Consider the following 21,088-nt stretch of genomic DNA (forward strand, 5'->3'; position numbering starts at 1 on the left):
TCTGAGCTGGTGTTAGATGCTGCTCATTTCTCTCTTTTCTTTCTTCATAAACAAGTTTTCAGCTTAAGCACCCCCTGCCCCAGCCTTCCTTGGCTTCCCAAATGCATGGTTGCCTTTTCTCCAGTCATTCTGACAGATGGCTACATAAACTTTCTTTCACATTTTTTTCAAAATAATTTTCTTCACTTAATTTTTTAACGTTTATTTTAGCATTATTATTTAGCACAATCAAATAATTTATTTTAGCACTAACTATGACTCTCTCTTTGAATGTGAGCTCCCGTTGAGTTATGATCATCTTTTAGAGTCTTGCTATGTAGACATTGAATTTACCAACCTCTCCACTCAGCCTAATAGATAGGTCATTGATGGTCTCAAGAAAATGGCCACGTAATCCCAAGTAGTTCTGCAAGGCAAAAAGATGCTTCTCTGCTAACTGCTTAATCAAGCAAGTGCCTCCACAGGGTCCTGCGCCTCACTCTCAGTGCCTAGGACTCAGCTTTGCCTTCTTCCCTGATTGGTTAATGGGCTCTGTTGTAGTTGCTAAGCACTTTAAACCATTTGAACATATATTTTGATTTTGGAGAAAATGACAGTATTTGCATTTTTTTCTATTTCTTTTTTATAATTTTCTATCAAAATAGTGCTTCGCTCCTCATGTTCAGTGTTTTCATTGAGAATGCAGTACATGTTGCTGTGTTTCCAAAGGACCAACCCATACTGGGATTATAGATTTGCACTGCATTTGTTTCTGTGTTTATCTTTAAAAAGTATTTTATTTCATATTCTATGTATATGGGTGTTTTGCCTATATGTTTTATGGACCACATATGTTCCCAGTACCCAAGAAACTGGGATTACAGACATTTGTGAGCCACCATGTGGGTGCTGGGAATCAAACCTGAGTCCTCTGTAAGAACAGCCAGTGCTCTTAACCACTGAGCCATCTTGCTAGTCCTTCGATATTTACTGCTCAATTACTGTCCTTAAGAATACCTGACAGATGGTAAAAGCTCATCAGAAAGAACACAAGAAAGAAGGAAAAAATATTGGGGTATGGAGAGAATTCAGAAATAATAAGTAAAATGTCCAAGTCACATAGTCACAAGTGGCCAAGGCACATACTGTGCCCCAAACTGTATGCTCCAAAATCCACGTTCCAGATCATCTCACTCTGTCCTAAAGGCATGTGAACAGGACAGCAGGTAATGGCACACTCTCCATGTTACCTGGCAGGAGAGAGTAACGGCTTTGCTCTACTCAGATGTGGGAGCCAAGGCTCAGAAAGGCAAAGACCACGGGCAAAGCAACAAGATGGCAGGTCACACGCAAGTGAGGGACTTGACTTCCCAGGAAGCTCCTACTCTTGTGCTGATAACCAAGTGACTCTTATGCATGCCAGTGGCTCACTGAGTCACTTGTCAGAGAGTCTGGGAGCTGGGCACATATTAAATGTATTGAGGCTAAAAACAGCCTTGTTTTTGTTCCTGAAGAAAGCAGGGCTGTGGGGTCTTGAGACCGCTACTTTTTTTTCCATTCAAAAATTTATACTTCCTCCCCTCCTCCCATTCCTCTCCCGCTCCTCCACTCCTCCTCTTCCATCCTCCTCCCTCCTTAAGAGAGGGCAGGGAACCCTGCCCTGTGGGAAGTCCAAGGTCCTCCCCCCTCCATTCAGGCCTAGGAAGGTGTGCATCCAAATAGACTAGGATCCCAAAAGCCAGCACATACAGTTTAATCAAATCCCAGTGCCATTATCATTGGCTTCTCAGTCAGTCCCAATTGTCAACCACATTCAGAGAGTCCGGTTTGATCACATGCTCATTCAGTCCCAGTCCAGCTGGCCTTAGTGAGCTCCCCTTAAATTAGTCACACTACCTCAGTGGGTGGACCAATCCCTCGCGGTCCTGACTTCCTTGCTTGTCTTCTCCCTCCTTCTGCCCTTCATCTGGACCTTGGGAGCACAGTCCGTTGCTCTGATGAGGGTCTCTGTCTCTATTTCCATCCTTCGCCTGACGAAGATTCTATAGTGATATTCGAGATAATCATCAGTGTGATAGTGGGGCAAGGCCAGTTCAGGCACCCTCTCCTCTGCTGCCCAAGGAAAAAATTCTCCAAGTTTTTTTAAACATTTTTAATGATTTATTTATCCTTATTTTACATGCTTTGGATCCCCTGGAACTGTAGTTATAGACAGTTGTGTACTGTCATGTGAGTGCTGGGATTTGAACCCAGGTTCTTTGGAAGATCAAGCAGTCAGTGCTCTTAACCACTGAACCGTCTTGCCAACATGACCCCTACTCTTGACCTACACAAAGATCTCCAAAGCAAACAACAAAGTGGTTTGGGGACCTGGAGGTATCAGGGATACTTTGCTGAGCTGTAGGAAATTAGGTGCTTTAGATTAAGTTGAACACATGCTAAGGCAAGCTTCTGTGTTCTCCACAGGTCTGGCCTTCTTGCCTGCCAGTGTGGCCTACCTCATTGGAACGAACCTTTTCGGTGTATTGGCCAACAAGATGGGTCGGTATGTAGCCTGAGAAACTGGAAGAATGATTGAACTATCACCTAATTTTGTCCTATGAGCCTCTCCCTGTGCTTGGGACAGCTTCTTTGAGACAGTCTAGGACACAATGATAAAAATTGCTGTGAGGGAGGTTGGTGGGCAGGTGATGGAGGAAGTGTAGACAATGGATTATCCTGAGCTGACTGTTTTGGAAAAGGCAGTGATTACATAGAAATAGCCCTTCCTTTCTAGCCAAAGAGGTAATGTTACCCTTAGCCAATGAATGCAAAAAGAAACAAAAAGGTGGTATGTATTTTGGGGCAACAGTTGTCATACTCTATTCCGTGGAGCCCTAGGGAATTCAAGACAGGAACAGCGGAAGCCCACCAGGGGGCAAAAAGTGTGAGTCCAGATTCTCTTCCCCTACTACAATGATGAAATAACGTTGGTTTTAATTTTATCATTGTAGTAGCTCAGCACTAAGATTTTTTTATTTAATTAAAATTTTTTTTCATTTTACATTCCAACTCCAGCTCCCCTTCCCTCCTCTTCTCCTGCCTCCCCACCTCCCCCTATTCTACCCCACCATCCGCTCCTCAGAGGGGATAAGGCCTCCCTTGGGCAGTCACCAAAGTCTGGAATACCAAATTGAGGCAGGATGAACTCCCTCCCCACTGAATCAGTCAGCTCAAAGATTTGATAAATACATCTGAAAGCACTGTTATAGGTATGAAGAGGTATGCATATTTCCATGTGGTTTTTGAGATGGATTTGTAAGACCACATATATTACGAGTAGGGAGATTCTGAACTGGGCTGTAGAGATGATCAGTGGGTAAAGACACTGGCCTCAAAAGTCTGGTGACCTGAATTCAAACCCCAGAACCCCCATAAAGGTAGAAGAAGAGAATTGGCTCCACGAAGTTGTCCTCCGACCTCCACATGCGTGCTGTGGTGAGCTCCTCTCGCATCAAGCCCCTCCCCCCAACACACACACACACACTCCCTCTCTTTCACACACAAATGGTAATAAATAAAAACTATAAAAAGGAAATAACCTGAACTGGAAAACACCAGTAAACAAGTACAGGAGCAGCTCCCAAGAGCCGAGTGTCTTTGGGACCAGCAGACCAGTTCGAAGGGAAACGAGCATGTGCCCCACAGTACTACTGAACCGAGCATGCATCCCACTGTACTACCCCTGAAACAAGCATGCGTCCCATGGTACTATTCCTGAAATGAGCATGCGTCCCACGGGGTACTACCCCTGAACCGAGCATGTGTCCCACGGTGCTACTCCTGACTCTGCTATGCGAAGAGCTCTGAAGGCAGGGAGGAGATGAGGTCAAGAGAAGGACAAGGACAGAAAGGCTTCAACCTGCTGGCTGCTGTAGTCTCTATGCAGTTTCCTCCCTTAATCTAAGGGATTGCTGGAACTAGGGTCTGGGGACTGGCCAAGGTGGCAAGCAGCAGCCATCTCCCTGCAGACAGTGTGCGATGATGGTTCTTTTCTTCCAGGTGGCTGTGCTCCCTTGTGGGAATGGTGGCAGTAGGTATCAGCTTGCTCTGCGTAAGTACAAGACCCAGTTGACAATGGAAGCGCACTAGACATTTTAAGATAATTTTCCTTCAAATGGGCTGACTTGGTAGCACCTTCTAGAAAACTGTTTCTACATGAACAGAAGAAATTGGTGCTGGAGAAGCTGCCACCAAACTGAAATGACAAGTCATCAAAGGGAGGTGGAAAAGGAGAGGAATAGGGTTGTGGGTGGGAGGATCTGGAGGTCTGAGACTGTGCACGTAGACACGTGAAATAAAACATGTTGGTATCTATTTCTGAAGTAGGCCAGTCAATGGTGTTTGGTGAATCCATTCATTCAATTTCCAGTGACAATTCCCACCAGCCACGAGGGCAGGTACCATCAATGGCTCAGTCTCTAGAAGCAGAAAATGTGGTAGAAGAAAGATAGCAGGGGTTTACGTCTTCAAGAGCCCAGGTCTTTACGGTCTCACACTCTCAGTGGAGACCATCAGTCCATCAGTTCATTTATCTGCAGGCTCAAGGGTATGAGACCAGAGCCGTAGGTCTTTGAGCACTGTACCCAGGATGAGCTGGAAACCCTGGTGACAGGCATGGGCTCAGGCCTCCATCCCAGCTTTGTCACTTGCCATTTGTGTGACTCTGAGCCACTCATGTCACCTCCCTGCTCAGGATTCCGCTTGCCTGTCACAGGATGTTTGAGGTAATCACACAGACTGCAGCATGGAGAGCGCACATGCCAAGCCCCCAGTAAATCAGCCCTGCTGTTGATAGCGATGAGCACCTCTTGAGGGGCTGTCCTATAAGAATAATGAGCTATCAATGCTAAATGGCATTATAAACCTTTGCGAACTGTGCAATGGAATCGTGAGGTTGGGTAACCGGTACCAAGGAAAGGGTAGGGACACAGCTTAAAATGGAAGGACAGGCTTTTGGTAGGGTGAATGCATGCCATAGCTTGCCTTTGTGGAACCCAAATGATGCCACCAGTCTCTCCAGTTGCTGAGCTGTTAACTGTTGGGCTTATATTTTGTCTTTTTGCTATGATGGTTATCAAGTTGGAGTTAAAAATAAAATGTTGGGACTTAATTTGGTGGTGCATGCCTTTAATGCCAACTACCCCAGGAGGCCAAGGTAGGAGGGCTTGCCTGGGCTACAGAGTAAGTTCAAGACTATGTTGAGAAAGTTAATGAGATCCCATCTCAAAAGAAAAAATGGAGGGGCAGTTAGGAGCATTTGCTAATCCTGAACAAGGCCCTAGTTTCTGTAAAATAAATAGCAAGCAAATTTGATGATATCGGATGATGAGAAAGATGACCATTCCAGTGATGGGTGAGGACAGCAGTGTGTGTTTGGTAGAGAGTGGCAGATGATGAGCAAGAAGAGATCCCTAGCTAAGACATAATGGAGAGGAGTCTGAAGTTCAAACTTGATCTGGCCAATTATTGGCTTCATAACTTTGGATGGTAACAGTCCAGTTTGCATGTGGTCAAAGTGGAGAGAAAGATTATTCTTCAAAAGAAGGTGTGAGAAATCAGAGCTAACGCTTGTAGCACATGTCTCAAATACATGTCGTGTGAAAACCCTGGCCCCTGTTCCACAATCCCAGTGGCATTCTGAACTCTTCTTCTGTTCCTTTCCAGGTGCCTCTGGCTCACAACATTTATGGTCTCATTGGCCCCAATGCAGGCCTTGGCTTTGCCATAGGTAAGTAGTCCCTCAAAGTAAAAACAAAGCAAAACAAAAAAGCCCTTGAAAACTTCCTTCCCTCCGCATTTTCCCATCAGAAGAGGCTAGTGGAAAGGCAGGAAGGGAGAGAAGCTGGCAGATGAACAGAGCTGGGTGTGTGGTTCCTACCTGGGCCTGTGTTGGTGCTGAGCATGGGGACAGCAGGCTAGGGAGACAGGGTGGAGGGAGATGCTGTAGCTATGGGTAAGCTGACTACACATTCCTGCTTGTTCTGGCCACAGGCATGGTGGATTCCTCTTTGATGCCCATCATGGGATACCTGGTGGACCTACGCCACACCTCTGTGTATGGGAGTGTCTATGCCATCGCTGATGTGGCTTTCTGCATGGGCTTTGCTATTGGTATGTTGGTTGGGGCAGATGAGAGCTCCCAGGCCCAAGTGGCCTACTTTCCCCTCTCCATTGTAGCTTACCTGGGTGTAGAACCAGGGACTTATTCTCTTAGGGATCTAAAATTAGTGGATTCTACAGCTGGTGTGGTTATCCACTATCCCAACATAGTGTTTTTCAGGTGACTGATTCAACAAACACTTGGAATTTATTTTTCCTCAGGTCCATCTACCGGGGGCGCCATTGTACAGGTCATCGGCTTCCCTTGGCTCATGGTCATCATTGGTGTCATCAATATCGTCTATGCCCCTCTCTGCTGCTTCCTGCAGAACCCCCCAGCTAAGGAGGAGAAGCTAGTAAGGCACCCTGAGTGCTGAATGATATACATGTCTGTTTCTTCCTGTGGTTCCCCTGACCCTTCCCTTTGACCTCATTTCCTCTCTCTTTTGTAGCATTTCTGTTCTTCCTAACACACTATCCTTCCTTTTGTCCTTCACTTTCCCTTCTTCCTCTAGGCAACTAGGTCCCCTATTATCTGGATCTTAAGAAGGAAAATGGGGAGAAGGCATGGTCTCACACATCTGAGAAATAGAGGTAGTAGGATAGAAGTTGAGCTCATCCCCAGTTACATATGGATTAAAGGCTATCCTTGCCTTCATAAGGCCTACTCATAAAAAAAATAGAAACAAAAGTAAACTAAATTAAAAAGAAAAGGAAAGGAAAGAAAAGTGAGATCCTTACTAAGAGTTAGGGATATCGGCTGTAAAAGGCATCCATCCCGTCTCATTTATTAATTTGTTCTCAGTGTCTGTGCTACTGGGGTTATATTTAGGAAGTGGCCTCCTGTACCAATGCATTCAAGTGTACTTTCCACTTTCTCTTCTATAAGGTTCTATTTGGACTTGAGTTTTGTGCATGGTGATAGATACAAATCTATTTTCATTCTTCTACATGTTGATATCCACTGATGCCAGCACCATTTGTTAAATATGCTTTCTTTTTTCCAGTTTATATTTTTTGCTTCTTTGTTGAAAATCAGGTGTTTGTAAGTGTGTGGATTAATATCCGGGTCTCGATTTGGTTCCATAGGTCTTCCTGTCTGTTTTTATGCTAATACCAGGCTGTTTTCAGTACTGTAACAGCGTTGTATTAGAGTTTGTCAGGTATTGTGATGTTTCCAGAAGTTTTGGCTATCTTTGGTTTTTTGTTTTTCTATATGAAGTTGAGTATTATTCTTTCGATGTCTGTGAAGAATTTTGCTGGGATTTTGGTGGGCATTGTGTTGAATTTGTAGATTGCTTTTGGTAAGATTGCCATTGCTATGTTAATTCTACCTACGCAAGAACATGGGAGATCTCTTCACTTTCTGGTGTCTTCTTCAGTTTCTTTCTTTAAAAATTTAAAGTCTTGTCATACAAGTTTGGTTAGAGTTACTCTGAGATATTTTATGCTATTTGTGGCTATTGTGAAGGGTGATGTTTCTCTGATTTCGTTCTCAGCCCATTTATCATCTGTGTAAAGTAGGGCTACTGATTTTTTGAGTTAATCTTATATCCTGCTACATTACTGAAGGTGTTTATGAGTTGTAGAAGTTCTTTGGTAGAGTTTTGGGGATCACTTATGTAAACTATCATATCATCAGCAAATAGTGAGAGTTTGACTTCTTCTTTTCTGATTTGTATCCCCTTGATCTTTTTTTGAAGTCTGATTGCCCTTGCTAAGACCTCAAGAACATAATGAATAGAAATGGAGAAAGTGGATAACCTTGTCTTATTCCATACTTCAGTGGGATCGCTGTGAGTTTCTCTCCGTTTAGTTTGATGTTGGCTGTTGCCTTAATTATGTTTAGGTATGTTCCTTGTATCCTTGCTCTCCCAAGATCTTTATCATGAAGGGATGTTGTATTTTATCAAAGGCTTTTTCAGCATTGAATGAGATGATCATGTGGTTTTTATTTTTCAGTTTGTTTATGTGGTGAATTACATTAACAGATTTTCATATGTTGAACCATCCCTGCATCTCTGGGATGAATTTGACTTGGTCATGATGGATGATGGTTCTGATGTGTTCTTGGATTTGATTTGCCAGTATTTTATTTAGTATTTTCCCATCAATGCTCATGAGTGAGATTGATCTGTAATTCTCTTTCTTAGTAATGCCTTTATGTGGTTTGGGTATCAGGGTAATCGTAGCTTCATAAAAGGAGTTTGGCAATGTTACTTCTGTTTCTATTGTGTGGAACAATCTGAGAAGTATTGGTATTAGTTCTTCTTTGAAAATCTTTTAGAATTCTGAGGTGAAACCATCTGGTCCTGGGCTTTTTTTTTTTTTTTTTTTTTTTTTTTTGGTTGGGAGACTTTTGATGACTGTTTCTATATCTTTAGCAGTTACTGGTTTATTGTTTATTTAATTTGCTTATCTGGTCTTGATTTAATTTTGGCAAGTGATTTTTATCCAGAAAGTTGTCCGTTTCCTTTAAGTTTTCTAATTTTGTAGATTACAGGTTTTTGAAATATGAACTGATGATTCTCTGGATTTCCTCCATGTCTGATGTTATGCTCCCCTTTTCATTTCTGACTTTGTTAATTTGGATATTCTCTCTCTGCCTTTTGGTTAGTTTGGATAAAGTTTTGTCTATTTTGTTGATTTTCTTGAAGAATCAACTCTTTGTCTCATTGATTCTTTGTACTGTTTTCTTTGTTTCTATTTTGTTGTTTTTTGCTCTTAATTTGATTATTTCCTGCTGTCTAGTTCTCTTGGGTGAGTTTGCTTTTTTTTGTTCTAATGTTTTCAAATGTTCTGTTCATTCACTAGTGTGGGATTTTTTTTTTCAGCTTCTTTATGTAGGCATTTAGTGCTATGAACTTTCCTCTTAAGACTGCTTTCATTGTATCCCATAAATTTGGGTATGTTTCGTGGTCATTTTCATTGAATTTTAGGAAGTCTTTAATTCCCCCCTTTATTTCTTCCTTGACCCATTGATGCTTCTAGTGAGCACTGTTTAATTTTCATGTGTTTGTGGTGCTTTTGGAATTAGTGTTGCTGTTGAATTCTAATTTTAAGCCATGATAATTCAATAAGATACATGAGGCCATTCCAATTTTTATGTATTTGTTGAGATTTGTTTTGTTACTGAGTATGTGGTGAAATTTTGTGAAGGTTCCATGAGGTGCTGAGAAGAAGGTATATTCTTTTATGTTTGGATGGAATGTTCTATAGATGTTTGTTAAGTCCATGTGAGTCATAAATCTTTTAGTTCCCTTATTTCTCTGTTAATTTTTTGTCTGACTGACCTGTCTAGTGGTGAGAGGGGAGTGTTGAAGTCTCCCACTATTAGTGTGTGGGCTTTAATGTATGATTTAGCTTTAGAAGTGTTTCTTTGACATATGAAGGTGCCCTTCTATGTTCAGTATTGAGATTTCCTCTGGATGGATTTTTCTGTGACTAATATGATGGTGTAGGAAGTCCTTCTGTATTTGTCTTGATTTCATTGGTTGAATAAAGAAGCTGCCTTGGCCTTTTGATAGGGCAGTCCTTAGGTGGGCGGAGTAGACAGAACAGAATGCTGGGAAGAAGGGAAGTGTGGCAGATGCCATGCTTCTCCTGCCCAAGATGGATGTTGGTTAGACATGCCGGTAAGCCATGACCTTGTGGTAAACACAGATTAATAGAAATGGGTTAAGCCGGGCGGTGGTGGCGCACGCCTTTAATCCCAGCACTTGGGAGGCAGAGGCAGGCGGATCTCTGTGAGTTCGAGGCCAGCCTGGACTACAAGAGCTAGTTCCAGGCCAGGCTCTAAAAAAGCTGCAGAGAAACCCTGTCTCGAAAAACCAAAAAAAAAAAAAAAAAATAGAAATGGGTTAATCAAGATGTGAGAGTTAACCAATAAGGGCTAGGCAGTAATCTAATTAATACAATTTCCGTGTGGTTATTTTGGGGGTTAAGCTAGCCAGGCAGCTGGGAGCTAGGTAGCAGGACACAGCCTGCTGCAGCTCCTTCTACAACAATATGAAATGTCCTTCTTTGTCTCTTTTGATTTATTTTAGTTTGAAGTCTATTTTGTTAGATAATAAGATAGCTATTCTAGCTTGTTTCTTAGGTCCATTTGATTGGAAAAATTTTTCCCCAACCCTTTACTCTTAGGCAATGTCTGTCTTTGAGGTTGAGATGTGTTTCTTGTATGCAGCAGAAGGATGGATTCTGTTTTTGTATCCAATCTGTTAGCCCGTGTCTTTTTATAGGTGAGTTGAGTCCATTTATATTAAGGGATATTAATGACCAGTGATTGCTATCTCCTGATAATTTAGTTTTTGTTGTGATATTAATTTGTGTTTTTCCCTTCTTTGGGATTTGCTGCTGTGAGATCATCAATTGTCCTTGCTTTTGTGGATGTAGCTAACTTCCTTGGGTTGGAGTTTTCTTTCTAGTACTTTGTGTAGGGCTGGGTTTGTGACTAGGTATTGGTTAAATCTGGTTTTGTCATGGAATATTTTGATTTCTTTCTATGGTGATTGAAAGTTTTTCTCGGTATAATAGTCTGGGCGGGCATCCATGGTCTCTTAATATCTGCATAACACTTGACCATGACCTTCTGGCTTTCATTGTCTCCATTGAGAAGTCAAGTGTAATTCTGATAGGTCTACCTTTATATGTTACTTGGCCTTTTTCCTTTGCAGCTCTTAATAGTCTTTCTTTATTCTGTATGCTTAGTGTTTTGATTATTATGTAGCAAGGGTACTTTTTTTATAATCCAGTCTATTTGGTGTTCTGTAAGCTTCTTGTATCCTTATAGGCATGTCTTCTTTATGTTGTAAAAGTTTTCTTCTATGATTTTGTTAAATATATTTTTTGTACTTTTGAGTTGAACTTCTTTTCATTCTTCTATACCTATTATTCTTAGGTTTGGCCTTTTCATGGTGTACCATATTTCCTGGCTATTTTGGGTTAAGCTTTTGTTAGATTTAATGTTTTCTTTGACTGATGAGTCTATTTCCTCTATTGTATCTTCAGTACTTCAGATTTTTTTCTTCCATCTCTTGTATTCTGCTTTTTATGCTTTATTTGTGGTTCCTGATTGTTTTCTCATGATTTCTGTTTCTATATTTCCCTCGGCTTATGCTTTTTTACTGTCTCTATTTCAGTTTTCAAATCTTGAATAATTTCTTTTATATGTTCGATTGTTTTCTCTTGATTTTCTTTAAGGGATTTGTTGATGTCTTCCAATTTTTTAGCTTTTCTTTTCCTCCATTTCTTTGATGGAATTTTTTATTTCCTTTTTAAGGGCCTCAAACCTTCTCCTAAAGTTATTTTTTTAGGTCATTTTCTTCTGCTTCATCTATATTTGGTTGTTCAAGTCTTGTTGTTGTAGGGTCACTAGTTTTTACTGGTGTCATGTAGCGCTTTGTGGTGTTGAGTGTGTCCTTACCTTGTCTACCCATCTTTTCCTCTGATTGGTGTACTTGGGGCTGTCTGTGACTCTGGTGATCAATCTTGCAGGTGCCAGTGTGTTGACCAAGTTTTCTGTCTCACCAGGTCCCATAGCTATTTAGTCCCAAACAAACACACAGATGTCTACATTAATTATAAACTGATTGGCCTATTAGCTCAAGCTTCTTAACTCTTATAACTTATATTAGCCCATAATTCTTATCTGTGTTAGTCACATGGTTTGGTACCTTTTTGGCAAGGCAGTCACATCTTGCTTGCTCTGTGTCTGGCTACCTCTGTGTCTGGCTACCTCTGTGCCTGGGTGATGACTGCAGACTGAAACTTCCCTCTTCCCAGAATTCTCATTGCCCCGACTCTACTTCTCCCTGGTCACCCAGCCTATACTTCCTGCCTGGCTACTGGCCAATCAACATTTATTTAAAATATAAGTGACAGGGTACAGACCATTGTCCCACAGCACCAGTGGATCCAAGACTCAGATGGTTGCTCCTCGTGGTGCAGTCAGTGCAATGGTTCCAGTCACCCCATTGGTCACTCTGTGTTCCTGGAGGTCGCTCAGCGCTCCTGGGGTTTGCTTTGCTCCTGTGGAGTTCGCTATCTCAGGCCTGCTCTGGCCTTGGTCGCTAACTCAGTTCTGTTTCCGTAAATGTCGAGGTTATGTCTTTTAAAGTTAGGAAAAAAATAGTCTCCAGGTAAAAAGATCCTGCACATTGTATTACTTAGTTAATATGGTATTTAGTGGTATTTAGTACTTCTTGTAGCATGAATACCCCAGCAGCCCTATGGGCCTCGTGTATTCAGGAAGGATATAGCTGCTCAAAGGAACTGGAGTAGGCAGAGAGGTTTAGAGAGAGGAGTGCCCATACCATCCAGCTTCTTGCTATCCCTTGATTCAAGCACAAGTGTATCAGATATTTGTCCTAATGGGACTTAATATGCCCAGGAACTTGAAAGGCCTGAGCCTACCCATGAGGCAGGAAGAGAATGCTATACTTGCATCTTGAGTTTTTCTGACACTAAGCTTGGATATGCTAGTTTCTTTTCCAGAAAATGGATGGTCAAAGATATGCAGTAATATCTATACTTCTCTCTTGCTGTAGGCTATTCTGAGCCAGGAATGTCCCATGGAGACCCAGCTGTATGCAACCCAGAAGCCCACAAAGGAGTTTCCCTTGGGGGAGAACAGCGATTATTCTGGCAGCGAGGAGTAGCTGATACCTGAACCCCATCCAGAAGACTCCATAAGGCTTGGATTCCAGTGACCACTTGTTCCCCAGGGACCAGACCACTGTGGAGGATTCAGTGGGTTTTATTTTTCCTTTCTTCTGGTTGTCTCCTTCCTCCCTTCTCATTGATAGCTTGCCCGTACTCACCTGTGCCACCTACCACTCTCCCTCTGTGCTTTGATAGCCTAGGTGGCCCACTTTTTGTGGGAGGACAATGCTGCTTCCTGCCAGACCAAAGTGAGGCTGATTAAGGTTGAGTTGTGACAAGTTCTGCAAGGGCTGACTCATTTCCTGCAGGCAGTGATGAACAATGAGCCTGTGGAACCAGAGGGACAAATGGCAAGCCTTGCTTTGCTCCCTGGTTTTCTCTGACATATTTCCAACAGGACATGAGATTTGATCTCTGTCCTGTGATATTTCCCCCACCCCCCAATTTTCCCAGTTAAGCTTCAATATATAGTCTTTTACTTATTTAAGAAATTACATATATATATATATATATATATATATTTACATGTAGGTGTATGTGCTAAAATGACCTCACTCTCATTAAATGAGGTCTTACTAATGTTTTCATTACGTAATCAAAAGAAAATAAGCAGCTTTCTTAGGCTTGAGTTACATCTGTTTTTGTGATTTCTCATGTATATTTGTATCTTTCCCGAACCTCTTAAACTCTTAAAAATAAAACTAGTTGAAGGACAGAAAACAAGACAAACAAACCAAAGCTAACCCCATTATTAGACTCAAGAGTTCTCTGTGTGAAGCAAAAAGAAACTTGAAATGTCTCCCAATGTGTGTTTCCTAATACTAGGAGTAGAATAAGTTGTTCATTGTTCGCACGTGTCAATGAGTAAGTCAGCATCCAATTCAGACATGATAAGCCAGATACCTCTTTTGTGGCAGGAGGGTGTGTGGGAAAATACACTGGGTGTTGTAAATCGCATGAAATTTTGTACATTTTTGAAATGGTTATTGGGTGATAGAGCCTCAAGGATATGGGAGCCACGGCACAAACCCTAAGTAGTTCTCATTTGTTTCAGCAAACAGAATAAAATTTACAAACAACCCAAGTTAGTATATGCTACTTGTGCATGCTCAGTTCTGGGTGGGATATAAAAGCAGAGACAGAGGTGGAGAAAGGATGCTGTGGAGTACCTTGATGTTTGACAGGGGTGTTCAGACTTGACCTGGAGCGACACCTGGATTACTGTGTTCTTCCCTGGGAGTTGGACAGGTTCAGGACAAACTCTGATTCAGTAGAACACATTTTGGCTGGCTCTCAGTGAATCTGTGTCATATAGACAATGAATATGTTTTAGTAGATGTGTTTGGGGGAGTTTGACTTTAAACTAGACTTCCTTGGTTTGCAGAACCAGATAGACTTGTATCATTTAGTGCAGATGACATGCTTCTCACATTACGAAGACATCTAAGGTCAAATTAGCAAATCATTTACCTGAATGTCTAAGCCATAGTTCTCGATGAAGGGGAGAGAGAGAGAGAGAGAGAGAGAGAGAGAGAGAGAGAGAGAGAGAGAGAGAGAGAGAGAGAGAGAGAGAAAGAGAACATGCAGGCCATCAGAGCTTTAAAGAGGGAAGGGAGGGAGCACATCCGTGTGGGTGGAGTTTGTAATAAAAGTCATGCTTGTTACAGGGACAGCTAATGTGCATTTTAAAACAAAGGAAGGATTTAACAGGCGTTATCATGATGATAAACTTAATCTTTATTAGTGGGCCTGTAAGGAACCAGAGAAGAATTTATGGTAAGGATCAGACATTGGCAGGTCATGACGATCTTCAAAAGCTGAAAATGTCAGCCCAGTGAGAACGAGACTCAAGGCTTTTTCTGTAAAAGCAGCAGCTAATCCAAGCAGCAGATGATCTGCCCCATGGAACAACTGAAATGTACTTTTCTCCTCAGAAAAGGAGGCGGCTCATAGAACACACAATGATAGCCAAACAAAGAAGGCAGAAGAAAATGCCAGAAAGATGTTGGACAGTCTCAGAATGGAGACAGCCTGAAAGGCTTCATTCTCCAGTGTAAAGGTGTGGTACATCTGCATCTCATGGAGAGGAGAGGCAGACAGGAGGAGTTGGGGAATACAGAGAAACTAAGTGGGGTGATGGCAGGGAAACTCTCCATATTTGGAGGAACCCAAGTCCAAGAAGCTAAGTTAACGTGGCGTACACCTTCTAGAAAGGCCTGGCTATAGTGGCCTCAGAACCCCAGGATGCTTCACAGTGGCGTCGCCCTACAGTGTCAGTGAGCTGGGGCTGCTGTGACTTGAGAACATCCTCTCTCAGTGTGTTGTCTCACTCATGGGGCTCATCCTTCCATGGTAAGGCGTGAGCTGCAGAGGTGACTGTTAGACGTGCACTCTGTTACGCGTGTAAGTCCTCTGAGGCTGACATGAAGGAAGGGCAATGTAACTTGTCCACATAGCACTTCAGATGCTACAGATGGCATGCAGCAGGAAACCTTAGGGCTCTCTAGTACTTGTTTGTTGTGGCTGGGTGGGCAGAACTTCATGGGCCATCACCACGACCCATATAGATTATGCAGTTTGGGTCTTGGGAATTCACCCTACAACCTTGTGTACAAGACAAACACCCTCTGGATCATGGGAGAGTACAGCCAGACAATTCTCCAGTTAGGTAGGAGTACACACAGTGTTAGGTTTGAATATGAAATCTCCCCTTGGGGCTTATGTGTTGAATGCTTGGTCCCTACTTCATGGTGTTATTTTAGGAGGATGCATAAACGGTAAGGTGAGGCCCAGTTGGAGGAAGTGCGTCACAGGGGTGGGAGTCTTTCAAGGGGCTATCTTGTTCTGGTTCCTTCCTGGTCTTCTGCTTCATGCCCACCTTTAGATGAATCAGGACCTCTGCCATGTGCCATCCTAACATTCTGCCCCATATGTAGGGCCGTTAGCCCCAGGCTGGGACCCTCTGAGACCAGCAGTCTTCAGTGGTCCTTGCAGGGGTTAGTCACAGTGTAATCTCCCTGTCCTACCTGTCTCCGTGACCCGGACATTGTACTTTCCCATCTCTGTGCCGAAGCATCCGCTTCTGCAGACATAGCTTTCTGTGTTTACTCTGTGTGTGATATTTTGAGATGGCTTTCAGACAGTCGGGAACAGGGCCTCGGTGAAGAAAAAGCCTTTAGCGTAGCTGAGAGGCAGCTAGCACTGCACCACCGCCTCAGAACCATAATTGTGACCCCCACCCCGTTTTCTTCGCTCCTCTCCTTCCTCTGTACTTCCATGACTCCTTTTCCTTCTCCCTCTGCTCTTACCTGCCTTCCTTCTCCTTCACTCCTTCCTGTTCTCCTTTCTCTTCCTCCTCCTTTTATTCTTGTTCTAGAAAATGAAGAACACAGTGTCAGCAGAGGCAGAGAGTGATCAAGGTCTGTGCAGATTTGTCCTCCAGGTTGAATCATTACACAGTCTCCTGAATGAAGACACTTTAGTCAATGGTGGATTCAACATGATAGTGGGTCCATGAGATTATAATAAAGTCCAAATATTCCCATCTCCCAGTGATTTTGATCTGTCTTAATACCACACTCGTCTATGGAGATACTGTTCATATAAAGCTTCCATGCCAGTCATATCAAAGTTGAGTACAGTTAATGTGTGTGATATTTAATAATGACAATAAACAGCTATGTTAGTGGGTTTATGTATGTGCCATGTTACACTTTTAAAAGATTTATTTATTTATTTATTTATTTTGTGTGTATGGCTATTTTGCCTGCATGTATGACTGTGTACCATGTGTACATCTTTGGAGGCCAGAAGAGAACATCAGATCCCCTGAAACTGGAGTTACAGAAGGTTATGAGTCTTCTTGTGGTTGCAAGGAAAACAACTCTGGTCCTCTGGAAGAGCGGCCAGTGTTCTTAACCACTGAGCCATCTCTCCAGCCCCTGTGGTATATCTTTTATAATGATTATATACACACAGACACACACAGACATGCCAGCCATTCTTAGCCTTATTCCCCAGGGAAAAGTGAGTGCACTATCTGCCCATTCCGCAGCCCCACAATACAGGACAATCAGATGTGATAGGGAGTCAAGTCAAAGCAGGAACTCAGTTTATTACCGTGAGCGTCAGTTTATATAAAGTGACATCATGTAATGTGGGGGTACCTCCAGCCAATGAGAGACAGCCAAGCCCTCCCTCTGGCTGGAGGGGCGTCTACCAAGATTTTGCTGTCTCATCCTCACTTGGTAGCTTTGAGACTGTCCTTCAAACTCGAGCCAGGCTTTTCTTCATCCTATAGGCCTCAAGGTACAGGCCCTGAGATAATTTGGGCCCAACACAGATACACAGAGACCCACACACAGACCCTCCCCCCATACTCACAGGGTGTCCTGTAGCCAGGCTGGCCTTGAACTTCTGACCCTCCTTCCTTAATCTCCAGAGTGAGTGCTGGGATTACAGGCACGTGGTACCACACTTTGTTTATATTGGGGCCTGGGATGGCGCCCTTAGCTTTGTGCATCCGATATGAATTCTATCTGCAGCACCTACTTAAAATATTTAAAACAGCTCCAGGTAGGTCCTGTAGGATAAGTTCAGAATGGCTCAGGCATTGTTATTGTAGCGGTGATGTCAGCTCCACGCATGCTCTTACATCTGGAGACCTTCCAGGGAGAAAAAGCTAGAAGACAGTGATAAGGTGATCCTGACCCTCCACAGGCCTGGCTAATGCATATATTTTTGTCTTCATTTTTTTATTTTAAAGGGTTTTAAAATAAAAATTTATATTTGAAAGTAGTAAAAAAATCATATAATAAATGCATAAAGACAGAACTTATTTTTGTTTGTTGGCGGCATGTTGTAGATGGTTTCCTAAGTGACAGAGGTTTTCCTTGACCTCACAACAGTCCTTCCCCAGCCTTCCGAGTGCTGTAATCACAGTCACGCATGACTGTGCTCATCTAGAAAAACATATTTGTATACTTGTACAGGCCATTTGTTTTTTAGCTAAGTATTTTTTGATAAAAATATTTTTAAAATCCAGGAAAGTTAGAATCCTTTTAACGTAAAAATATCAGAGAACCCTAAATTAGTTTATTATTTAAAATAATTTAAAAAATTAATGTAGTGAAGCCCATGTGTATAAGGTTCATCAAGTCTTCAGCAGGGTATGGTGACTTCTTTCAATTCCCTTCTCACCCAGTCCCTAACTCCCAGAGCATTTTCTAATCCTGCAAGCTCCATGAAGGGAAGTGCCCCAATGGGAGTGCCATTGCGGCTTTCATACTGTACAGCCATTCTACCTTTTGTTTATTTAGGTACATTTAGATACTTAAATGTTTAACCACTTTTGAAGTTACTTGACTTGTTCTACCATTGTCTCTAGTATTCAGTTACAGAAATGAGCTCTGTAGATTTGTGGCTTGGGAACAAAGAAGGTTATGCTGTGTAGCCTAGGTGTCTGCTGGGCCACACCTTCGGGATTTATAAGCCAGTACTCGTATACTGAGCTATGCCCCAGTCCTTATTACTTCCTTTTTGTTTTGTTTCAGTTACCCAGGCTTGTCTCGAATTCATTCTATATCCTACACATCCCTTGAACTTATGATCCTCCGGCCTCTACCTTGTGAAGCTAGATGGCAGGCCTATAGCACCAGGCTAGGCTCTATCTAAGTTCATGTTCACATAGCCAGGAAAATACCTAAACACCCCTGTGTCATAATGGATTGACAGACTGTAATTATTAAATAATGCATGACCAGAGTTAAAAAGAAAATGCCTCACATATGAAAATACACCAGATTTTTATTAATAACTTTTGTTTCTTGACAATTTCATATATGTAATATGGTATATAGTTATTTTCTCCCAGAGTCTCTCTTACCCCACTCCCACCCATGCAAGTCCCACTTCCTTACGGATGTCATCTTTTCATTCATGACTTTTTGCTTGGTTTTGGGCTGAGTTTAACTAGGGCCATCTGTGTGACCATGGGTTTGGATGATGGGTGCACTGGTTGGTATGCAATTAGATACTATGCCTCCTGGTCTAGAATCCATTAGTTGCCCGTAGTCGACAGCGAGAGGTAGGGATCCATGAGGCTCCCCTCAGTCAATAGCTGACTGTTGACCAGGACAGTCTTGTGTAGGCCTCGTGCCAGTAAGCACAGCTGCTGTTAGTTCATGATTGTCGAGTCCATGTCATGCCTACGAGATGGCATTCAGAACCTTCTCTCTGTCTCCCAGGTCTTAGAGACTCTCTGCCTCCTCTTCCAAGATGACCACCAAGCCTTAAGGAGATGTTATAGATGTGTTGTTAAGGGCTGATACTTCAGCAGCCTAATCCTTAGCATCTTGTGCAGCCGTGGGTTCCCATGTTCACCTCCACTCATGTCAAAGAGAAGTTGTCTTTAATTAAAGCTGAGAGTAGCCTTTGTTTTTCATATGAGCACAGATATTTAGAAGATGGCTTGAGGGCATGTCAATTTAGTTCTGCAGGAGTAGTATGCTCTCACTAAGGTTCCTCAGTCATGGGTTTTTGACTGGGTTTACAATAGTAGGAATGGATATCATCTTGTGGAACAGGCCTCAAATCCAACCAGAGAGCGGTTAGTTATACTCTAACAGCCTGTTGCTATTCCACCAATGGGCACATATTAAAGTTGCAATGGTTTTGGTCTAGAGAGATAGGTCAGCATTTAAGAGTGCCCTTCCAAAGGACCCAAGTTCAGTTCCCAGCACCCACCCTGGGAAGTTTTCACAACCACCTGTAACTTCAGCATCTGCTTTTTCTTTTCTTTTCTATTTTGGTTTTGTTCAAAACAGGTTTCTCTGTAGCTTTGGAGCCTGTCCTGGAACTAGCTCTTGTAGACCAGGCTGACCTTGAACTCACAAAGATATACCTCCTTCTGCCTCCCAAGTGCTAGGATTAAAAGTCTGTGCCACCACCACCCGGCTCAGCAATTGCTTTTGATCTCCATGGCCACCTGCATGTATGCCTATAGCAAACATAGATGTGCATACATACACATAAATAATTTTTAAGAAATCTTTCAAAATTTTAGCAGTTTTTAAGCCTCTTTTTATGGTTAATCCCATTTCTATTTTCTTTCATTTGTTTTTTTCTTTCTTTTTAAAATAATTTACTCGTCTTTCATACATCATTTCCCTCCCCACACTCCTTCCAGTCTTCCACCACCACCTCTTCTCTCCCCAGATCCACCCCTTCTCCATTTCCTTTCAGAAAAGAGCAGGCCTCCTGGGCATATCTACTGAACTGGATAACAAGTTACAACAAGACCATGCATAAACCCTTATATCGAGCCTGGATGAAGACCCCAGTAGGAGGAAAAGGGTCCCAAGAACAGGTGAAATAGAGACATGCCCCACTCCCACTGTTAGGAGTCCCGCAAGAGCAGCAAGTTATACAACCGTGAACATATATGCAGAGGACCTAGCGCAGACTCCCTGATTGTTACCTCAGACTCTGAGCCCTACAAGCCCTGCTTAGTTGATTCTGTGGGTTTTCTTGTGGTGTCCTTGACCCCTCTGACTCTTGCAATCCTTCTTCGCCCAGTTCTGAGGGATTCAGCTAATGTTTGGCTGTGGGTCTCTGCATCTACTCCCATAGTTGTTGCAATCCTTTATTTTCATATTCTTTATTATTATTATTATTATCATTATTATATTATCATTATAGAAGGATTATTAGATTATGGAAGATGCCCAGCTTTTTCTTCATTTGACAGTAATTTGATATAATCAACTGTCTCTCTTTAATTGTAGATGGACATTGAATATCTTTGCTGGCTCCTTTCCTGCCCTTCAACTTCCAAATATAGTTTTATCATGACTTTCTAAGTTAATGATACTTCTTTGCATGATTATTTCTAACTGCTGAATTGGGGGTGGAACCGGATTTAACTTTTTTCTACCACATTTTGTTTTTCGGGAATCTGTTTCTCTAGAGGCCTCCTTCTCTCTCCACCAAGTTTCCCTTTCCTTGGGTCAAGTCACAGGCTCATCGGTTTTGACTCTGCCCAGGGCTGCACCAGCAGGAATTCCTCCTGGCTTCTGCTCGAGGATCTCCCCCTCCCTCGGCTCCAGAGTCCACAGGTGGAGCAAGGACACTGAGAGGGGTGTGGTGGGGCAGGGTTAAAGATCTGAAATCACCGTCTTGACACCACAGTTAAGGTTTTCCCACCCCACCCCAATGGTTTTCTTTCCTTTCTTTTCTCCTTCTCATCTTCTCTCCTCATCACTTTTTTTAAAAAAAAAAAAATTGGAGTATAACATCCAACATGTGT

General features: G+C 42.5%; 1 protein-coding gene across 1 annotated transcript in view; it reads left to right on the forward strand.

Moving 5' to 3' along the window:
- Positions 1 to 12,779, forward strand: part of Slc18a1 (solute carrier family 18 member A1) — a 32,259-nt gene extending 19,480 nt beyond the window's left edge. The window contains exons 10-15 of the mRNA XM_038328319.1: positions 2,446 to 2,524; positions 4,021 to 4,072; positions 5,686 to 5,749; positions 6,013 to 6,132; positions 6,343 to 6,476; positions 12,669 to 12,779. Coding sequence (XP_038184247.1) covers positions 2,446 to 2,524; positions 4,021 to 4,072; positions 5,686 to 5,749; positions 6,013 to 6,132; positions 6,343 to 6,476; positions 12,669 to 12,779 — 560 coding nt within the window. The remainder of the gene's footprint in view (positions 1 to 2,445; positions 2,525 to 4,020; positions 4,073 to 5,685; positions 5,750 to 6,012; positions 6,133 to 6,342; positions 6,477 to 12,668) is intronic.
- Positions 12,780 to 21,088: the final 8,309 nt, after the last annotated feature.

Source organism: Arvicola amphibius, chromosome 4 (assembly GCF_903992535.2).
Source record: "Arvicola amphibius chromosome 4, mArvAmp1.2, whole genome shotgun sequence".
In the NCBI taxonomy this organism is placed as follows: domain Eukaryota; kingdom Metazoa; phylum Chordata; class Mammalia; order Rodentia; family Cricetidae; genus Arvicola; species Arvicola amphibius.